The sequence below is a fragment of the Pantherophis guttatus genome, chromosome 5 (genome assembly GCF_059756535.1).
Source record: "Pantherophis guttatus breed Tessera chromosome 5, ASM5975653v1, whole genome shotgun sequence".
Lineage (NCBI taxonomy): Eukaryota > Metazoa > Chordata > Lepidosauria > Squamata > Colubridae > Pantherophis > Pantherophis guttatus.
In genome coordinates this window covers 60,835,510-60,855,978 of record NC_142067.1, presented here as the reverse complement: position 1 = coordinate 60,855,978, position 20,469 = coordinate 60,835,510, and the positions used below count along the sequence as shown (strand labels likewise).

Genomic DNA, 20,469 nt, shown 5'->3' with positions numbered 1-20,469 from the left:
AAGCAAGGTACTGTCTGAGAACCAATAAAGTTGAGGAAAAAAACAGCCATTCAGGTTTTTTTTCCTATATAAATGCACATTTTAAAAGTAACCCTTTATTTTAAAAAATCTAGTTTATTAAATATTGCTTTTGCGGACATGTTTATAACAAGTCCATTTTTAACATTTCAAAGCAGTAATATTAAAATACAGTTTCAATATAAAGTTTTTCATAGTTTTACATATTCAAAAAATGACAGCTCTGCTTTTAAAAAAGACTATTACACCAAGACATCAAAAAAAAAAACATTTAAATAAACAAATTTGGCATTTTCATAATCTTTGAAGTATAAAACAGAATATTAACTCTTTACTTGCAAGTGGATACATAAATTTATTATGAGTCTGAAATGTTTTAAAACATTATAAGAGTGCTGTACGAAGGGGGAAAAAAACTGATGAAAGTGCATCCCTGAAAGTAGGCCAATCCATTGTATCAGCTCTTTTAAAATTGTGACACGTGAAAATGTCTCTTCCATTCTAAGTAACCAAAGGCTTTATTTCAGAGTTTTTCCATTTCATCTCATTTTTACCCTTGTATAAAAAGCCTATGGGCGCCCACCAGGGGGCAATGTAAGATTAGCCATTAAATCACGAACAGCTGCAAAGATTGTACACTCACCTAGAACAAGGGAAAGAAAAAGAAGTTAGCGAAGTGAATTACATTATGGCAGTGATAAATACAAAATGTAAACATCTAACAATAACAAATATACAATTTATGCACCATAAACAGAATTCCAATTGTCTATATTTCTGCTTTGTTCTAACTTACTAGAAAGTGTACAGTTGGTATAGAAAATAAAAGGTATATCTTTTAAATACCAATTACTACATAATATGCACAAATATCATCCAAGCTAATGAGATTTTCTATATGCAGGAAAGATCATGCATTTAAAAGAGCCAAAAGCCAAACTGTTAGTTGTGGATTAGCAACCAAATTCTATTTGGCTGTAAATATTTTTCTTAGTCTCCCATGTATATTATCCTATGCTCCTTAAAGGAAATGTGAATGCTAAACTATATTGCCAAAGAATGACCAATTCATGCTAATAATACTGGAGTACACTTTTGATGACTATTAGAAAATGCAAAACAATTGGACAGCTACTGCTGGCACTGCTGTTAACAGTTACATTAACTATTCTGTAATATTTTTCAATCTTCAAATGAAAAAGTTATTTTTAAATCAGAATAAGAAGTCAGTTGATATATTAATTATATCAACACTATAACAAACCATTAAAAAAAAACTCTAGGAGAATCCCAGCACTTTTCTTGACAAGGGACTCAAAGACAAAAGAAAATCCACAATTTCAAAAGTGATAACTCAAGCAGAATGTTTTTTATTTTTAACCTGGCAAAAACTCCACAAACTGTATGCCTACAGCTTTTGAAAGTGCTGCTGTGTTTACTCTTTAAGGAATACAATCTGTGAAGCCTTTATAACACAGGAAGGTTTCTAGCAGAGTATATATGTTACTTAAATGCACACTGGACTTCAACTTACTATTTTAATATGACAAAGCAATAAAAAGTAGCCACGGAGTTGTCTCAAAGCTTCCATTTAGAAGGCATGCAATAATTATTTTGATGCCATTATGTTTTATAGCAATGTGAGAAAAGATGTTGCAAGTTTAAAAACAATTATGCTAATTTTATTTTTTTCCAGTTTTGGTTAAGCCCCAAGTGTAGAGTCAGATGACTAATTGTTCAATTACAAACTATAACTTCATTTCCCTTCCCAAAAGCATCACTGCTTAAGTAACTCACAGTTAAGCTACTCTCTGAAGCATGCATGAATTACAGGTAGCCCACATAATAGTCCAAATGCTAGCGACTATTGCATGAATGTTGGATAATTCACCTTGAACCACCTTGGTGGAAATATATGGCTTACTGTCCCAAAATCATTTACCTCCATGACGATCAGAGGTTCAGACGGAGTATTACCAAAAACAAAGGCAAGCATTTGACGAGGCATCATCCATACCACCTCAATCCTATAAACTGCTTGCATATAGTTGTAGTGTATATAGTGCACTTTTAGAATCACTGCTCATCAGTATGATCATACTACCCTATAAAGCCAATATAATTATTTCTATTTCAAACCAAGTCTGAGAGAATAGTGTCTTGGGCAGAAATTGCAAACCCAAGAATAAAACTGTTGAAAAAAAAGTGCATTTCAAAAGTTTCTAACACTTTTATTAAGGGAAAAAGAGAAACTGAATACAAAAGTATCTCACAAAAACAAGGCAGCACAGAAGAGAAGATACAGTCAAGACAAGATGTTAGTTATGAAATACAGAAAATAAAGCTAGTACTATAATACGTTACTTTATAAATAATTTATAAATCAGTCCATCTTGCTGGCTCCCCGACTTTCCTTGAAAGAGTACAAATGAGAACAAGATAGGCAACCAGCTTCATAACAAATAAATTACAATAAATGGGAAGATATATTCCTATAGTGCAGGATGACTAATAAGTACTATATTTTACATAAGTATATACAGCGAGTCACATGGTAATGCTTAAAATAGCGTAACTAGGACCACAGTAGTATAAGTCGAATCATCAAGTGCATTACACTTCCTTGGTCAATAATATACAGTCCATGTCATGTCAATAATACAACCCTTCTGACACCACAGAGCAGTATATTCAGACAGTTTATCATGTACATGCATTAATTGAAACCAGGTTTTAATAAAACCAATGAAGGCAAAGCAAGAGTCATGATAAAGTGCAATATTTAAAGTGTAACTGTTGAGACTCTGGCAACTCAAGCATGCAGATGATTTGACCTACTGCACATGTACAGTACCTGGCCGTGGTGAATTCAGTTCTGCAAACCTCTTTAGAATATTGCTAACCATCATGGGAGCAGCAACTGAAGAGTTCTGTTGCCGGGGAATGTCTGCCTGCTGTGTGGTACCCGAAGCCATGTCATAAATGATTGGAACGATTATGCTCATGGCTTCCTGTGGAACTGCAGATTTTTGTGTTAGCTGAAGCTGCCAAACAGAATATATACAATGTTACCATAGTAATTCTGCATCTATACAGTGTTTTAAGATCATATTTAATATTTAATTGCTGAATAATTCTAGTAAAGAATTACTAGAGGTGTTCATGGAAAAGCAAGACGAGCAAATAATGATACATGCACCATAATCTCATACAAATGATGCAATTTATATACAGTTGCAAGAAAAAGTATGTGAACCCCTTGGGATTACGTGGAGGTTTGCATGAATTGGTCATAAAATGTGCTCTGAACTTCATCTAAGTCACAACAATAGAAAAACACAATCTGCTTAAAATAATATTACACAAACATTAGATGTTGCCATGGTTTAATGGAACATAACATGTAAACATTCACAGTGCAGGGAGGAAAAAGTATGTGAACCTTTGGACTTAATAACTGGTTGACCCTCCTTTGGCAGCAATAACCTCAACCAAATGTTTCCTGTAGTTGCAGATCAGACCTGCACAACGATCTGGAGTAATTTTGGACCACTCCTCTTCACAAAACTGTTTCAGTGTAGCAATATTCTTGGGATGTGTGGTGTGAATCGCTCTCTTAAGGTCATGCCACAGCATTTCAATCGGGTTGAGGTCAGGACTCTGACTGGGCCACTCCAGAAGGCGTATTCTGTGCTGTTGAAGCCATTTTTTTGTTGAATTACTTGTATGCTTTGGGTCATTGTCCTGTTGCATCACCCATCCTCTGCGGAGCTTCAGTTGGCGGACAGATGGTCATACATTTTCCTGCAAAATGTCTTGATAAACTCTGGAATTCATTTTCCCATCAATGACAACAATCCGTCCAGGCCCTGAGGCAGCAAAGCAGCCCCAAACCATGATGCTCCCTCCGCCATGTTTTACAGTGGGGATGAGGTTTTGATGTTGGTGTGCTGTGCCTTTTTTTCTCCACACATAGTGTTGTGTGTTCTTCCCAAACAACTCAATTTTGGTTTCATCTGTCCACAGTATATTTTGCCAGTAGTGCTGTGGAACATCCAGGTGCTCTTTTGCAAACTTCAAACGTGCTGCAATATTTTTTTTGGACAGCAATGGCTTCCTCCGTGGTGTCCTCCCATGTACTCCATTCTTGTTTAATGTTTTCCTTTTTGTAGATGTGTCAACAAAAATGTTAGCATGTGCCAGAAATTTCTGTAGGTCTTTGGCTGACACTCTAGGATTCTTCTTTACCTCATGAAGCATTCTGCGCTGTGCTCTTGCAGTCATTTTTACAGGACGACCACGCCTAGGGAGAGTAGCAACAGTGCTAAACTTTCTCCATTTGTAGACAGTCTGTCTTAGCGTGGACACATGAACATCAAGGCTTTTGGAGATACTTTTGTAACCCTTTCCAGCTTCATGCAAGTCAACAATTCTTGATCGTAGGTCTTCTGAGAGCTCTTTTCTGCGAGGCATGGTTCACATCAGACAGTGCTTCTTGAAACCAGTAAACCCAAAACAGGTGTGTGTTTTTAAAGGGCAGGACAGCTGTCAGCAACACATCCAATATCATCACACTCATTGGAGTCAAGGTTGGCTCACTCCTGGCTCCAATTAGCTCTTGGAGACGTCATTAGGCTAGGGGCTCACATACTTTTTCCTCCCTGCACTGTGAATGTTTACATGTTATGTTCAATTAAACCATGGCAACATCTAATGTTTGTGTAGTATTATTTTAAGCAGACTGTGTTTTTCTATTGTTGTGACTTAGCACATTTTATGACCAATTCATGCAAAACTCCATGTAATCCCAAAGGGTTCACATACTTTTTCTTGCAACTGTATGTAATTGTATCATTTGTACCTGTATCATGATGCAGGTGCCATTTTAATATTGTTAGGGCTTGTTATAGTTGCTGGTAATAGCTATGTCTGCATATACGAGGTTAAAAAGCTTCAGTATGTTTCAGAAGAAAATAGGTACCTTTTAATTGATTTTTTCCTGCTGTTTGGAATTCTGGAAGTTGTCCATAAATGTATTAGTTTAGGGAAGGCAGCACTATCAGCACAAATTAAATAGGAACTATTTTTTTAATCTAAGTAACTACACTAGTTCCACTTCTTTCAAAAGATGTTATTAATATAGGTTATACTAGTCATACTTAAGCTCAGGTAAAGCAGTGGATTAACTTTATTACATGTGTTCTTAAAGACCACAACAAATAGAATTATCAGCATTAGAACCTACAATTTTACTTACAAAGAACAACATTTTCGATTTCAGCACAACCGCAGGTGTTCCTGGAGGTGCAATTGGTGGCGCACTTGGAGGAATTGTCAAACAAAACTGTACATTCCATTTCAGCTGGCTTGCCTGATCAGGAAACTATTTAATAAAACATGCCATTGAAATAGATAAATAATCCACTTTCAATTTAAGAAGAGAAAATATTTGCAATAATGATAATAAAATGGACTTACCAGCTCTAGTTTCATGATGTGTACACAATCCCGAAGAATATGTGTAGGGGCTCCCAATAGCTTGGTAAAGGCTATTAAAGTATTGGCTTTGAATGGTGGCCCTGCAACCTGCAATAAATGCAGTATTTTTATGATGTTTCTTAGGTAGGTTTTCCCTGGCTTTATCTCCAGAATAAATTGTAATTTCTCTAATTAGTAACATTGTGAAAGTTGTAGTTTAGTTCAAAGGAACACCACGAAACTGGGAAAAGCTGGGTCAGATGCCCATGGTTGGATACAGTTTTTAAAATCTTTTTCAATGTTTCTCTGCTCCTGATCATAGAACAGTGGCTTCTGCTCTTTCCATGAAATTAGTTCAAAGACCTCTTACCATGAAAAATCACAGCACCCTAACTACTTTGTTCATTAAGCCCTCAGTTACATTACAACAGGGGTGTCAAACTCATGTTGTCACAGCGGCATCACATGAAGTATTGGGACTTTTTTCCTCTTTGCTAAACCAGGCGTGGGCATGTCCAGCTCATGACACATCCGGCCCGTGGGCCGGGAATTTGACAGCCCTGCATTACAATAACATGGGACAAATACATACCCTGGTTTCAAAAAATTTCTCCAAAACTTGCAATTCTTCTTGCTTCCACTGGCCTGCAGTTTCAGGTGCTACTTTTAGTTGCAAGGTCTGGTTAGTTTTGGGATTAAGGGCAACTCTGCACTTCAGAGCATCTGTTTTGAACATGATCACTCCAGGTTCATTGGAATTGATTAGCTGCAACTGTTTTAAAAAAAAGCCAAGATATATGATTGAAATGAAAGTTCTTATCCAGCTTTATTATGGTCTGAACAACAGAAAGTTTTATTTAAATGGAAATGAAAGGCATCATTGCTATTGGCTGATGAAATTTAACAAGTTCCCTTCTGTCAATAATTAATAAATAAGTTGCTTAATGATCAGTACAGTAGCATTACAAAAATAACTTATCTGAACATTTAAGCTGTGAAGAACTGCATACTGCTTTATACTCCTACCACAAGAAAATACTTTACATCAAGTCAGCAGTGGGCATAGTCTATTTGATATCTTAACAAGGCAACACATATTTTTCCTCAACTCTTCAAATATGAAATATATCTTTCATAAAATTCCTATTTTGCTATTAATTATAACAGATTTATGACAACTTGGACAACAAACAAGTTCATGAAGGAATCATAATTTGGACCAAATGTTTCCAAATACAGGTAGTCCTCAATTTACGACCAGAATTGAGCCCAAAATTTATGTTGCCAAGTCAGAAATCTGTTGTGAGTTTTGCCCTATTTTATTTCTTTTTTACCACATTTGTTAAGTGAATCACTGCAGTTGTTAAGTTAGTAATACATTTGTTACGTGAATCTGGTTTCCCCACTGACTTTGCTTGTCAGAGTCGCAAAAGGGGATCACTTCACCCCAGGAAAGTAATGTGAGTCACTTGCCAAGTGTCTGAATGTAAATCATGTGACCACGGGGATGCTGCAATGGTCATAAGTGTGAAAAATGGTCATAAGTCACTTTTTTCAGTGCTGTTCTAACTTCAAACGGTCACCAAGTGAACTGATGTAAATCAAGGACTAGCTGTATAAACATTAAACAAGATGCTTTCCAATTTGCATTCCTAGGAACTTTCCTAGGGATTTTTTTAATAAAAGGACTGGTAATATGGTAATTTGGGATAAACATGTATTATTTAATATGCTTCCAAACAATTAAAAACATGGTTTCCAAAAGTACAATTTCTACTTCCATGCATACTGAAGGTAGGAGAAAAATGAAGCTTTGCCTTTCAGCAACTGCTTAATGGAATTAAAAATTTTAATCCTATTGGTACCGTTTCCTGCTGAATAATCCTTTGGAGATGCCTCCTCATAATAACCGATCCAAGAAAACGTTCAAGTGGTGAACAAAGATAACTTCCCGCAAGTCCTGGCATGAGTCCAGGGGTTGGTGAGGGCAGCAATAAAACATTCAAGGCACTGTGAGTGAGAATTGTTGGTATGGATGCAGCCCAGGAACGGTGAGGTAGTTTACGCGGTGGAGGCATATTGGTTGGCACTGCTTGAGAACCTAGTAAAAACAAAGATCTTACTCTTTCTGCCCTTAGATAGAGGAATTGCAGACTCACACTACTTGGTGAATTTCAACAAGATTTTTCCTCGGGTCCTATAACACCAGCAATTCTTCTTCAGTTTGATCCCAGACATAATAAAAATCTGGATGACTGTGTAATTATTATTACAATAACAATTTAAAAAATTCATATTTATAACAGCCTGATATTATTTTGTATATAACCGAAATGATGAAAACCTTATCAACAAATTTTAAACTTTGGAGGCTGAACAGAATGTAAATGTACAATCAAATACTATTTCTGTATGAGCATTTTCTTGATTTTTTAAAAAATCACACCATTTATTATATTATTTCATTTACTTATTGTTGCTATTTATGTTATTTTAAATGGATATTTTTATTATCACTGTTGTATATCACTCAGTACCTACTGAGAGCTTGTTGACTATGGTGGAAGATAAATCCAGTAACTAAGTAACTAAGTGAGTAGAGCCAGTTTGGTGTAGTGATTAGAAACTGTGGAATTATAAGTTCTAGTGTCACATTAGACACAAAGCCAGTTTGGTGACCTTGGGCCAGGGGTGAAATGCTCCCGGTTCGGACGGCTCGGGCGAGTAGGTAGCGATAGCGGCGGACAGTTCGGAGAACTGGTAGCAAAAATCCCTGCCCCCGCCCCTCATGCCCAGCTGAGCCGCGCGATCATCAGAGCCTTTTTTTTTCATTTTAAATGGCTCTGACCAGCCAAGCTCTGACGATCCCAGCTGTTGCCTGCTAATCAGTAGCAAAAATCCCTCCTCCTCCCCCCCTCAGCTTGCTTACCTTAGCTGCTGATCGCAACGCCTTGCATCCATTGCATCAGCAAGCAACTGAATCTCCCTGCCTGCAATCAAGCAGGCAGAGAGTTGTGGACTTCAACTCCCAGCAAAGCTGGCTGAGGAATTCTGGGAGTTGAAGTCTACAAGTCTTAAAGTTGCCAAGATTGGAGACCTCTGTTCTATTGGGTAAGTTTTTTCCCCCTTTGGGAGCTTTAAAAAATATAGTTAATTGGGTTTTTTTTAGTTGTTCTTTTTTTTAGACCTAGCCATTTAAAGTTTAGGAAGTTTTAAATTTAGCTGCTTTTATATAAAAATAAAAATAAAATAAAATAATATTTGTGCAGCTTTCTGAGATTTAGTGTGTTTCTCTAGTGTTTCACTCTAATTACACAAACACACAAAATCTCACAAAGCTGTATGTGGAATTTTGTGTGTGTAAAGTGTGAAAGTTGTTTTTTTGGACTTTTTGTGCCTGTGTGAGGTTCCTGCTTGTTGCAGGGGCCATTTTGGGTCTAGCACAGCTGCTTTTATATTGTGGGTGAGCCAGTTGTTTTGTGTTGTGTTTTGTAGGTTAAAAAAGGGCAAAGAAATGACAATGACTTGGCCACGCCCACCTGACCAACAAGCCACGTCCTGCCAGTCACCTTACCACCAAGCCACACCCACTAATTAAGCCACGCCCACAGAACCCGTAGCAAAAAATTTTAGATTTCACCCCTGCCTTGGGCCAGTGATTCTCTTAGCCAAAGTGGGCAATGTCAAACCAATTCTGAAATTTTGCCAAGAAAGCAGTAGGGACTTGTTTAGGCAATCACCGGGAGTCAATACTGCTGGATTGACTCCTGGTGATTGTGAAGTCACACACATAAGTAAATAAGTATTTCTGAAATTCTAAACTGCTTAGCATTTTTCTAGCTTCCAAAAGTATAAACATGAACACACAACCTTTGTAGATTTGTATACATTATTTGTTTCTAGGTGTTTGGAAATTGCACACTTGTTATATTTTGTTGCTGTCCCTTGATCCTTTGAGCCTTCTAAATTCACTCTTAATTCACTTCCAAACTGGCAGTTTATTATCCATCAGAAAAAAATCAAATTGATTGCTCTGTTAAGTTTGAGAAAACTCCAAATGCAGAGCTGCTGCTGCTATTATTATTATTATTATTATTATTATTATTATTATTATTATTATTATTATTATTATTATTATTATTAATTCATTAAACATGAAACTCAGTCAACTGAACATTTAAAAATGTATGACAAATATTATTGACTGGCACTGATGGTTGATACGGGTTGCTGCCAGCATCCTAGGTATCGACCAAATACCTTCTTAAGATGTATGATGTTCCAAGTAGCGCAGTTTTTTACAGTTCCACTGTGTTATTGCAGGAAGCTGCAATTTATTGATGTATTTTGTAAAATTCTTGGACATGGTACCAAGTGCCCCGATGACAATGGGTATCACTGTTACATGTTTCATCCATAGTCGTGTACTTTTGATGACCAGATCACAATATTTCGTGATTTTTTTCCCCAGTTCTTTTTCTTTGACTCTGGCGTCTCATATTATTATTATTATTATTATTATTATTATTATTATTATTATTATTATTATTATTATTATTATTATTATTATTATTTGAAACTCAGTCAACTGAACATCTTAAAAATGTGTCACAAATAGCATCCTAAGTATCCAATCTATTATTATTATTATTATTATTATTATTATTATTATTATTATTATTATTATTATTATTATTATTATTATTATTTGCCACCTATCTAGCTATGGAGCTACTCTAGGCAGCTCACAACCATAAAAAAACAAACAAATAAAAAGGAAATTTAAACAAAGCTAAAGTAAAATAATAGAACAAAAAAATAAACAAGGAAAAACAAAACAAAGAATTACCACCAGGGTTTAGTATTGTTGCTCTTACAATCCAACTAAATAATTATTGCTAGGAATTTATTTAGTGTCAGTAACAAAATTTATTTAAGTTATCTAAACTGAAAACTGACTGAACTGAACTGAAAACAAATTACCAGGAAAATAGCACAGTGCAAGCCAATCGGCTATGGCAATTACCAATGTTTTCTTTTACAACATATACTTAAGAAATATATAGCTAAGGTGGAGAGAGCATTGTAGGTTGCTTTTAATGAAAACCCACCTTTGATTTCATATTTATGAGATAACTTATGAAAAAAATCTGAGGATTATCATTGACAATGCTGTCTTACTCCTTATCTAATGACTTCATTTAACTATTCCACGTGTTAAAAGTATTCCTTTATCTAATGTCACTCCAACACCCAAGGGAGTAAAACAAGGCTGCATTTTAGCCCTGCTGTTATTTAAACATTGCATTTCCGTAACATAGGCAGGTACACAAATTTGGGGAAATGTTTTGTTTTGAACTCTGAACAAACCACTGGGTTCCAGAAGTTCTGCTGAATTGGTTTGGATCATACACATTTGTCAGAACTAAAACCCAGAATACTCTTGCTTTTCTTAGGTTTCCAGTTAAAAAAAAAATCTGGATGGGGCAACTAGGGAAACTTTTTCTCCTCTCCTGTCTTTGCCAGGAGTGCAAAGGCACGCTCCACCTTCCCAGCCCTTTTGGTCCCTTAATAGCCTCACCTCAACCGCCGCCACTATTCTGAGGCTTGGGTGGCAGAATAAACCAGCAGCCTACCTCTCTTCCAATTTCCCACTGCCTTTCCTTCTCTTAGCCCCAATTAACTTGGGACTTTCCCTGCTCCCTGCCTCTCAAAACCTACAGGAAAACTGCACCAATGTTCTGTTCCAAGCATGGACCAAAACATTCAAAATGTTTTAAATCAAGTATACAGCCCCCCCCTCCTCCCGCCAACAGCTCTTCCATGCACAGAACCATTTGTGAATAAAATATTTTGGATCCTTAACACACAATGGCCTTCCCCATTGTGAATGTGCTATTACACATGTTGATCAAGCAGCAATGCTTTCTATCCTATCAGTGATCTCACCTGCCATTGGATACCCAAACAGCTTCTCAATTACCGTATAACAAAAGCTCTGGCTTTTATGAGGTGATCTAAATTATTTAGCTGAAGAACATGGAAGTTTGTAACGAATCAAACTTCTCAAATATTTGAGGACTGTTTTTAAGACATCCCAAATGATGCAGTTTGGGATGAAAATGATGTAAGGGAAAGGTTCCTTTTTTAAAAAAACCCTTTCAGCATTCCTTCACTTCATTTTATAGTGATTTGTAGTGCTATGTTGAAGGAAAAAAATAATGCTATAAAAGAGCCTAAGAAAAACCTGATGAAAAGAAACCCACAAATGCTATTTGTTCAATATTGAAAAATGATAGGTTGCAAGAACACAGAGAAGTAAACCAGGGTGTGATTTACCAATGGAGTGATTATGTAGTTATATACATACCTTGCTATGTCCACATGATCCCTCTATTTCATGAGCTGCACTGGTTGTCAGTATGTTTCCAGATTCAAATCAAAGATGACTATATAGTCATCATCCATATAGTCGACATGGCCTAAAGCCAGGTTATTTCAAAATCGCCTATCTCTCATAGTTTCTACAAATCTGGTGAATGCTATCAGCTTCCTTTGATTAAACAATGCCATCTATCTAGACCCAGTAAATGTGCTTTTGCTGTTGCAGCACCTGCTGTCTGATATGAGATCCCTTCTGAAATTCATGTAGATCCCACTCTGTTGGCATTTCATAAGGCCCTAAAAATCTGACTGTTCTCCCAGGCTGTGGGTTAGAATGGATGAAGCCTCTTGTTGGATGTGTTTTTGTATATATATTTATATTAAGTAAGCAATTCCTTTTTTTTTGTTTCGTATTATGTTTAATTGCTTAATATATTGTAAGCCAGCCAGAGTCAGTTTAGAGTTGGGCAATTTCTAAATTGAAGTAAATAAGTGCAAATTATATCATATATATTCAAAGATTGCATCTACACCTAACAACTGGAAGGATGTTACTGTTTTCTATTATAATGGGAAAGATAGCAAGAGTGAATGCAAAAACTAAAAAAAGAAATTAATTTGTTAACAATGCCTGGGAATGTACTTGGCAAAAATTTTAATTCAAAGGACAAGAGGTGATAATGAACAAAACTTGGGAAAAGGAGTAAAGCTTTATATAAGGCAGGGAGTGTGCATATTAAATTTATGTTCTTTAGCAAATTACTGAAAAATATACAAATGTGATAATGGAAGTTCATTGTATATTTTTTGATTTACAGAAAGTGTATGATAATGTGAATGGGTATGGATTATTAAATATTTTGCATTAATATGTAATTCAAGACTGGCTGCTGAATGTGCTAATTTAATAATATGATGGAAATAAAACCTGAGTTAGAATAGATGGAATGTTTAGCAAATGATTCCACACTAAAAAAAAAATAAGCTTGTGTGATGTTTCCTTAATATGCCTAATATATTTATAGAAAATTGGTGATGTTAGAAGTTAATTGGAGATATACCATATTTTTCGGAGTATAATTCGCTCCAGAGTATAAGACATACATTATTTTGGGGGGAGGAAAATAAGAAAAAAAAAATTCTGCTTGAGAGGCTCTCCATTTGATAGGCTGCATTTGCAGCCTCCAAAAGCTCTGTTTGCAAAGGAGCTTCTCTTTGCAAAAGCAGCCTCTCAAACGGACCTTTTGGAGACTGTTTGAGAGGGTCTCTATTTGGGAGGCTTCATTTGCAGCCTCCAAAAGGGTGGGGGCTGGCGAGTGGGTGGGACTACATTCGGTGTATAAGACGCACCCAAATTTTCACCCTCTTTGGGGGGGGGGAGTGCATCTTATGCTCCGAAAAATACTGTAGTTGGCATGTGTATTTTATAAGCAGATGAATGACATCACTGGCTGAATCATTCCAGCAAATGTTAGGCCTGCACAATGCAACAACAAAAATATGGCTCAAACATGGATCTGAAAATTACTGTATAAAAGTCCAAGATAATTGTATTTGACAGAGAAATTGAATAACAAAATACAGGCTATATAAAAATGGCAAAAATCTAGAGCAAATAGATAGTGTAATTTGATAGAATCTTTACTTGAAGATGGGAAAATGGACAGAGAAATTTCAGGGAAAATGAAATAGAAAAGCTTTGGGAATTATATAGTCCACTGCAATGAATCAATGTTTATCAAAGGAAATGAAAATTATTGTAACAGCATGCTTCTGCCCATTGGAAGTGAGAGATGGGTACATCATGAGAAATACATACCTTGGAACTTATATTTCAATAGGAAGACTGATGAATGTACTAGGCTAGTTATTTGGAATTGGCTAACAAGTCAATAAATAAAGTCCCACCAGCCTTTTATTAATTCTATTGCTATGGATATCAGCAAGGGAATTGATGTGGATTGTAAAGAAATACTAAGTAGGATTGACTTGTTACTTGTTTTAATGCAACAGATAGCTGTTTCTGCAACCAGCTATTGTTCATACTTACTTGTTCCTGCTCGTGGTGAATGAGATGCATCTGGTATTGGAGAATGTAAGGAAGGATTGGCTGGTGACATTCCAGGCATACGTGTTGCTGCAGAGGGACCAGAAACCTGAGGTGAACCTGGCCAATTCCCGGCACGTTGACTGGGTGACATCATTGTGTATGGTGAACTAGGGTCTATTGTGCCTGTGAAAATTCCAACATCTTGAGATGTATGGTAAAAGAATTGAGAAACTACAAGAATATCAGAATGGTACAGCCATAGTCTACCTGAACCTGGGTACCAAAATAGAATAAAACCTCCTGCTGTGCCTGCTTTCACTCTACTATAATCAAGAGGAAGAAATTGGAAGTGCCCACTTACTTCAATTAACTGCAATTTATCACACATGACATAAGAATTAGGAATTTAGGTTTGTTTAAACTATGGTTTACTGAAACAAGCCAGGAGAAAAATAAGCTACAAGTTACACTGGACAACAAAGGTTTTGCTTCCTGAACATTATTGGTATATGTTATAGATTTTTGCCTATTAATCACAAAAATATACTGTAATCTAACTTATTTTATAGAAATCTTCTATTTTTACACAATGGCAATGTACCCCTTAAGAGTGACAATCTGTAAGCCCATGTTCGAGACCTGAATGCTGCTGTGTAACGGAGTGAGCTCTTATCATTTGCTCTAGGCTCCTGCTGACCTAGTAGTTCAAAAGCATGCAAATGTGAGTAAATAGGTACCACTTCAGTGGGCTCATTAATGGAGATATAAAAAGAGCCCCCAACTGGGTGTCCCCTGGGCAACGACAATGTAACCAGCTAATCCTTTCATCCAAGAAGCCTCTGGGTGCTTCCAACACAATAACAATACCTGTTGGCTATGCCGTAGACATGAAAGAAACTTACAAAAACATGGAACTGTTGTTGAAGCACATCTAGTACACCAAGAACAATTGGAATATTTGGGGAGATCTAAACGTAGTGGCTCTGCTGCTTGGAATGCATTTCCGATATACCAAGTACCGCTGTTACATATGCAAATGGGACAGCCATACATGAGAGGCACATTACATGAAAAAGAAATGGCCACCCCAAAAGAATTTGGTTCCAGGACAGAAAAACATGGCACATGAACCACTTGTTGATCCAGCAAAGCTATTTTTGCTTCTGGTACACATGAACTCAAACTCAGATGAAAAATTTTATGAAAGCAACAATCAAGGAAAGTGAAGGTTTTTGTTATTTGAGACAGATGTTTCCAAGAATAATTGATGCTAAGATTAAGGAAGGCGGGCCTGGATGGGGAGAAACAGGCTCCAACTCAACCCCTCCAAGACCGAGTGGCTGTAGCTTCCGGCGTCCCGATATAGCCAGCTGATGCCATCGCTGGCTATTGGGGGCGAATCACTCGCCCCCACGGAGAGGGCTCGTAACTTGGGCATCCTCCTGGACGCACGGCTGTCTTTAGAAGATCATTTGACGGCCGTGGCCAGGGGGGCTTTTTATCAGGTTCGCCTGATACGCCAGTTACGCCCCTTTCTAGATCGGGACTCCCTACGCACAGTCACTCAGGCACTCGTCACTTCCCGCCTGGACTACTGCAACGCTCTCTACATGGGGCTCCCCCTGGGGTGCACCCGGAGGCTCCAGCTGGTCCAGAACACGGCCGTGCGGGGGATTATGGGGGCGACGAGGCGCTCCCATGTGACACCTCTCCTGCGCGAGCTGCACTGGCTCCCGGTGGTCTTCCGGGTGCGCTTCAAGGTGTTGGTGACTGTCACTGCGTTATTTTATTTACCAGCTGAGCTCATTATTTCTGGACTGTCAGACTCTCCGTAGCTTTGCCAACTTCTTATCAGTAAGCTACGTGTTTCCGTATCCACCCACATTCCATTCCTTCACTTGCTCTCACACTTTTTCCTTTGTTCTCTTTCCAGAAAGGTCCGGCTGAAAGATAGCCGGCCCGAATTACTTTCAAAAATGTAACAATTAACTTTTCTTAGTTAGTGAGGTGTTTTATTTTCTTTATAACAAATAAATGAGTTTTATTAGAAACCTTCCTCGCGTTTCTTTTCGGAATATTGCAAACAAGGATAAGCCTCGATTCATCTACTCTAAACCAGGGTAATTAGTCCCAGAGCCAAACATGGGATTAATAAATGCCCTGACATTCTGGTAGCACGAGGATGGTCTGATTTATGGTTTTTTCCTTGTTTTTGTTACTTCTGATAAGAGCGCATAGGCAATTAGTTTTTAGCTACTGAGGTACACTATTTATATTGCTGAGATGCCGAAACAGAAGTAAAACAAATACAAAATGTATTTTGCTGAGAAGGTGGCAGAAAGGAGGTTTCCAGATTTCCAGCCCCTTACTACAGCCACACGCCTGGAACAAAAAAAAGCCGTGGGAACAGAAATGGAGACAGATAAGACAGAAGCTGTTTTTGAAGATGATGATTTACGACTGAGGTCAGTAACATTTTCTTCTGATCTTCCAAGCTCTGAAAAAGTCTTCCCAGAACCTTCTGCATTTGTAACGCTCGATGCAAGGCCAAAGCACACTGCTGAGCAAAATTCCTCCCACGCAGAGAGAGAAACAATTCATTATTCTCCTCGAAGCTCTAAGCTCACCCTGGATGAGCTGGCCATGAAAGCCTACCATATAAAACTCTATGAACAGCAGCTATTCCAGGCAAAAATGGCTATATCTATGCTTGAGCAAGATAAGGGAGATAACTTAAATTTTTCAAAAAGCGCCATATTGTCTTCTTGCTCAGAGCCAAAGACACTCCCCCTGGTGGATCCTGTGTCAGGCCAATTAAGGCAAAGAGCACTGCATACGTCACATGCAAGTCTCCCTGATCAAGTTACACATGTCTTAAATAACCACTCCTACTCTAAAGCATACAATGCCCCGTATGCAAAGCTGCCCGAAGCTAAAGGTGCAGCACCATCTGCTGGCAAAAGTAATTTACTACAGGAAGCTGAAATGCCACAAGTGTTTCCACAGGCCCAAACTCAAACACCCCCTGGCGGTGTTGGTGTCCTTTTAGATGGAACACAATTAAACTCAATGAAGCAAAGGCAAATGACTGCATCTCCAGCAGGTCATGCCAATATTGCAGCTCAAGCACAAATGGCAACTGGAATACAGCAGATTCCAGTGCATCAGCCACAGCAGCTACAAATGCCTGCATATGTGCCCCAGCCACAAGTGCAAAGAGGGCCACCTCCTGGCCCACCTCCAATGGCACAACCAAGACCATTTTTAGGTCCACAACAGGCACAGCAAATACCACAGGCATTTCTGCCAGCACAGCCAGCGTACCAAGTGCAGGCTCCTTACCAGGCATTTTCTGTCTCTCCACTAACTGGTGAGTCAAAACTAAAAATGTCAGGACACAATTACAAAGCCTGGGTCAGTGAGATTACACTATTGCTTCTTAGAGAAGGCACGCACTGTATGGTATTTAACCCACCTGCTCAACCATGGGACTTTGCAATAAGAGATTTAGAGATAAGGGCTCGCACAACATTATTGATGTCCATGGATACTGAACTGCAGGTCACTTTTCCACCAAACACAACAGTCCGACAAATTTGGGCTGAATTGGAAAATTGCTACAGGCCGATCTCAATTGAATCTTCATGTTTACTCATGTCTGAACTCCACGGTTCGAGATTGAAACCTGGTGAACAAATTGGAGGACATTTGACCAAACTGAAAGGTCTGAGAACAGAATTGAGAGAAAGAGGCCATAACATTGAAGATATTCAAATGATCAGCATCATTATTAACTCTTTGAATTATGAATGGAAAGATGCTGTTACAAAAATTAACCAAGTCCCAATTGCTCAACGCACAGTGGACAATGTCTGTAGACTTTTAATTGAAGAAGAGGCATTCATGTTGGCCACGCCACACTTGAGAGGACCACCCGCATCAAGAGCTCCAGCTAGGCGCCCCTTCCGAGGAAGGACCTACGCTCCAAGGATGCCAAGATGCTACACCTGCAATCGTGTGGGACATGCCACCCGGGATTGTCCCCGAGTTCCAGCTCCCGTCACATACCAGCCCAGAGGAACAGATTCCAGAGGCAGAGGCAGAGGCGGTAGACAAGGTCGTCGTGGTCCCCGGCGTGATCCACAAACTCCACTCGCCACATTGGCTTTAACCAATGATCCACAACCTCAACCAGAGTATGACAGACGACTCCTGTGGACTTTGGACAGTGGTGCAGCATTGCATGTTACCTACAGAAAGGAACTTTTCACAGAGATGCACGAGCCAGAACCAGAACTACGTGAACTTTATTCTTTTTCAAATCATCCTTGCCAGGTCAAAGGAAAAGGAACTGTTTATGTTGAAGAGCTCGATGCATTCATTCCTGATGTTTATTACATACCAACAGCAACCAGTAATTTGCTTAGTCAGAGTCACTTGTCTAGAACATTAAAGCTTCAGGTTCACCACCTTGAAAAAGCAAGTTACATAGTTAAAGATGGAGATATTGTTGCTGAAACCATATTAATTGGTGGTGTTTATTACTTAAAGCCAAAGCCTAAAACACAAACACAGGCAAATATGCAAACTCCAAAAAGGGAAGGCACAGGCCCAGATAGAGATGCTCCAGAGAGAGATCCTGTTGCTATTCCTAAGGCTCCTAGAGCCAACAAAAATAGAATTGGTAAACAGGTTGCTCAGAGCAAGCCTGAGGTTCCGCATAAAAATGTTAATGTTGAGAATTCACTAACAGGTAAACCTTTGCATTCCAGATGTATCCACAAATGGCATAGAAGATTGGGGCATGCCAGTTTCCGTGTTCTTAGGAAGATGCCGGAGTTCGCAAAAGGTTTGGACCTAAAGGGGTGTAAGGTGTTTTTGGATTGTGCTGTATGCAAGAAGGCCAAATCCAAAGCAGCAGCCATTCCCAAACGCGCTACACGCCTGTCAACACGCATTTTTAATTTGGTTCACATTGACATAGTTGGTCCTTTCCCGCCATCATTTGGTGGTAGAAAATATTTTCTAACAATTGTTGATAATTACTCTAGATATGGATATGTATATCCTATGAAAGAAAAATCAGAGACCTTTCAGATCTTTACAGACTTTGCAACCCTTGTTTCTACCCAACACCAGGTTCGCATCGCCAGAATCCAGAGTGATCGTGGTGCCGAATTCATGTCTCAGCGTTTCCAGGACTGGATGCGTAAGAATGGAATTCTTCATCAGACTTCGGCCCCTGACACATCGGCTCACAACGGAGAGGTACTGCAAACCATGATGCGTTGTCTCCTAGAAGACGCCAACCTTGATATGATATACTGGGGTGAAGCTATCAAGTATGCAAATTACATTGTCAACTGTACTTGGAGCAGTGTAACAAATCAGACTCCTTTCTTCATGTTGTATGGCTACAAGCCCGATCTTAAAAACATTCATATTTTTGGTTCATATGCTATGGTGAACATTCCCTTAGCTCAAAGAAGAAAAGGAAGTCCAGCAGCAAAGAGACTGAGATTTATGGGTATTGATGATAATTCAAAGTGGAGCAAATTTATTGACTCTAAACATGCAATTGTGATTTCCCAATCTGCTAATTTTGAAGAAGATATTGACTGGTCCAGGATTCATTCCAATGATCCTGGAGTTTATTTTCCTAGAGATGATACTGCTGATGCCACGCAGATTGATGATCAAGATTTCACTGATTCTTCTCAACCCGATGTTCCGTCTTCGCAAGCCGCGGATGCTGACGCTAGCGACGAAAGTGAGGACGAGGACGAAGCAGAAGAAGACTGGACAGTTGTCCCGAGATGTTCCAAGAGGGCCACAAAAGGGATCCCTCCACAACGATATTCTTGGCAACTGACAAAAGCACCCTTGCCTTTGATTTGCAATGTCACACTTCCACCTGATAATTTCACACAAATCAAGCAGCTCCCTGATTCAGAGCAAGACAAATGGTATGATGCAATGCAGGCTGAAATGGACAGTCTAAAGAAACTTAAAGTATTTACACCTGCAAAACCTCCAGCAAACAAAAAGGTCATTGGCACTTGATGGGTCTATAGAATCAAAAAGAAACCAAATGGTGAGTCACTGTACAAGGCCAGACTTGTAGCTCAGGGTTTCGCTCAACGTTATCCTGAGAACTACACAAATACTTACTCACCGACAGTCAGAACTGAGAGTGTAAAAATTGCTTTAGCAACTGCAACTATCCTTGGTTTAGAAGTTTTCCAGTTTGATGTTGTCACAGCTTATCTACATGCAGACCTAGATGAAGAGATCTACGTGAAAAGTCCTCCAGGATTCCGACAGCAAGAAGGGGATACCTGGTTCCTAAACAAAAGTCTCTATGGTCTGAAACAATCTGGTTTAATGTGGTACTTATGTCTTACTGACAAACTAAATTCAATGGGCTTTATTAAGTCCGAAACTGATGAGTGCGTGTTCACAAAAAGATCTAACAATGCATATGAGATAGTTCTTGTTTATGTTGATGATATTGTTTATATTGGTCCAAATAAGCAAAT

General features: G+C 38.5%; 1 protein-coding gene across 8 annotated transcripts in view; it reads right to left on the bottom strand.

The window, feature by feature from the left end:
* Window positions 1-94: 94 nt before the first annotated feature.
* MED14 (mediator complex subunit 14) overlaps window positions 95-20,469 on the bottom strand; it is a 99,239-nt gene continuing 78,864 nt past the window's right edge. For 4 of the 8 annotated variants that reach the window (XM_034423832.2, XM_034423833.2, XM_087895223.1 and 1 more), the window contains exons 25-31: window positions 13,931-14,113; window positions 7,362-7,597; window positions 6,089-6,268; window positions 5,497-5,604; window positions 5,276-5,401; window positions 2,873-3,062; window positions 95-661 (exon numbers count right to left, since the gene is read on the bottom strand). In XM_034423832.2, coding sequence (XP_034279723.1) covers window positions 588-661; window positions 2,873-3,062; window positions 5,276-5,401; window positions 5,497-5,604; window positions 6,089-6,268; window positions 7,362-7,597; window positions 13,931-14,113 — 1,097 coding nt within the window. In that variant the 3' untranslated portion in view covers window positions 95-587. The remainder of the gene's footprint in view (window positions 662-2,872; window positions 3,063-5,275; window positions 5,402-5,496; window positions 5,605-6,088; window positions 6,269-7,361; window positions 7,598-13,930; window positions 14,114-20,469) is intronic. The other 4 variants (XM_034423834.2, XM_087895222.1, XM_087895225.1 and 1 more) reach the window with 2 other exon arrangements.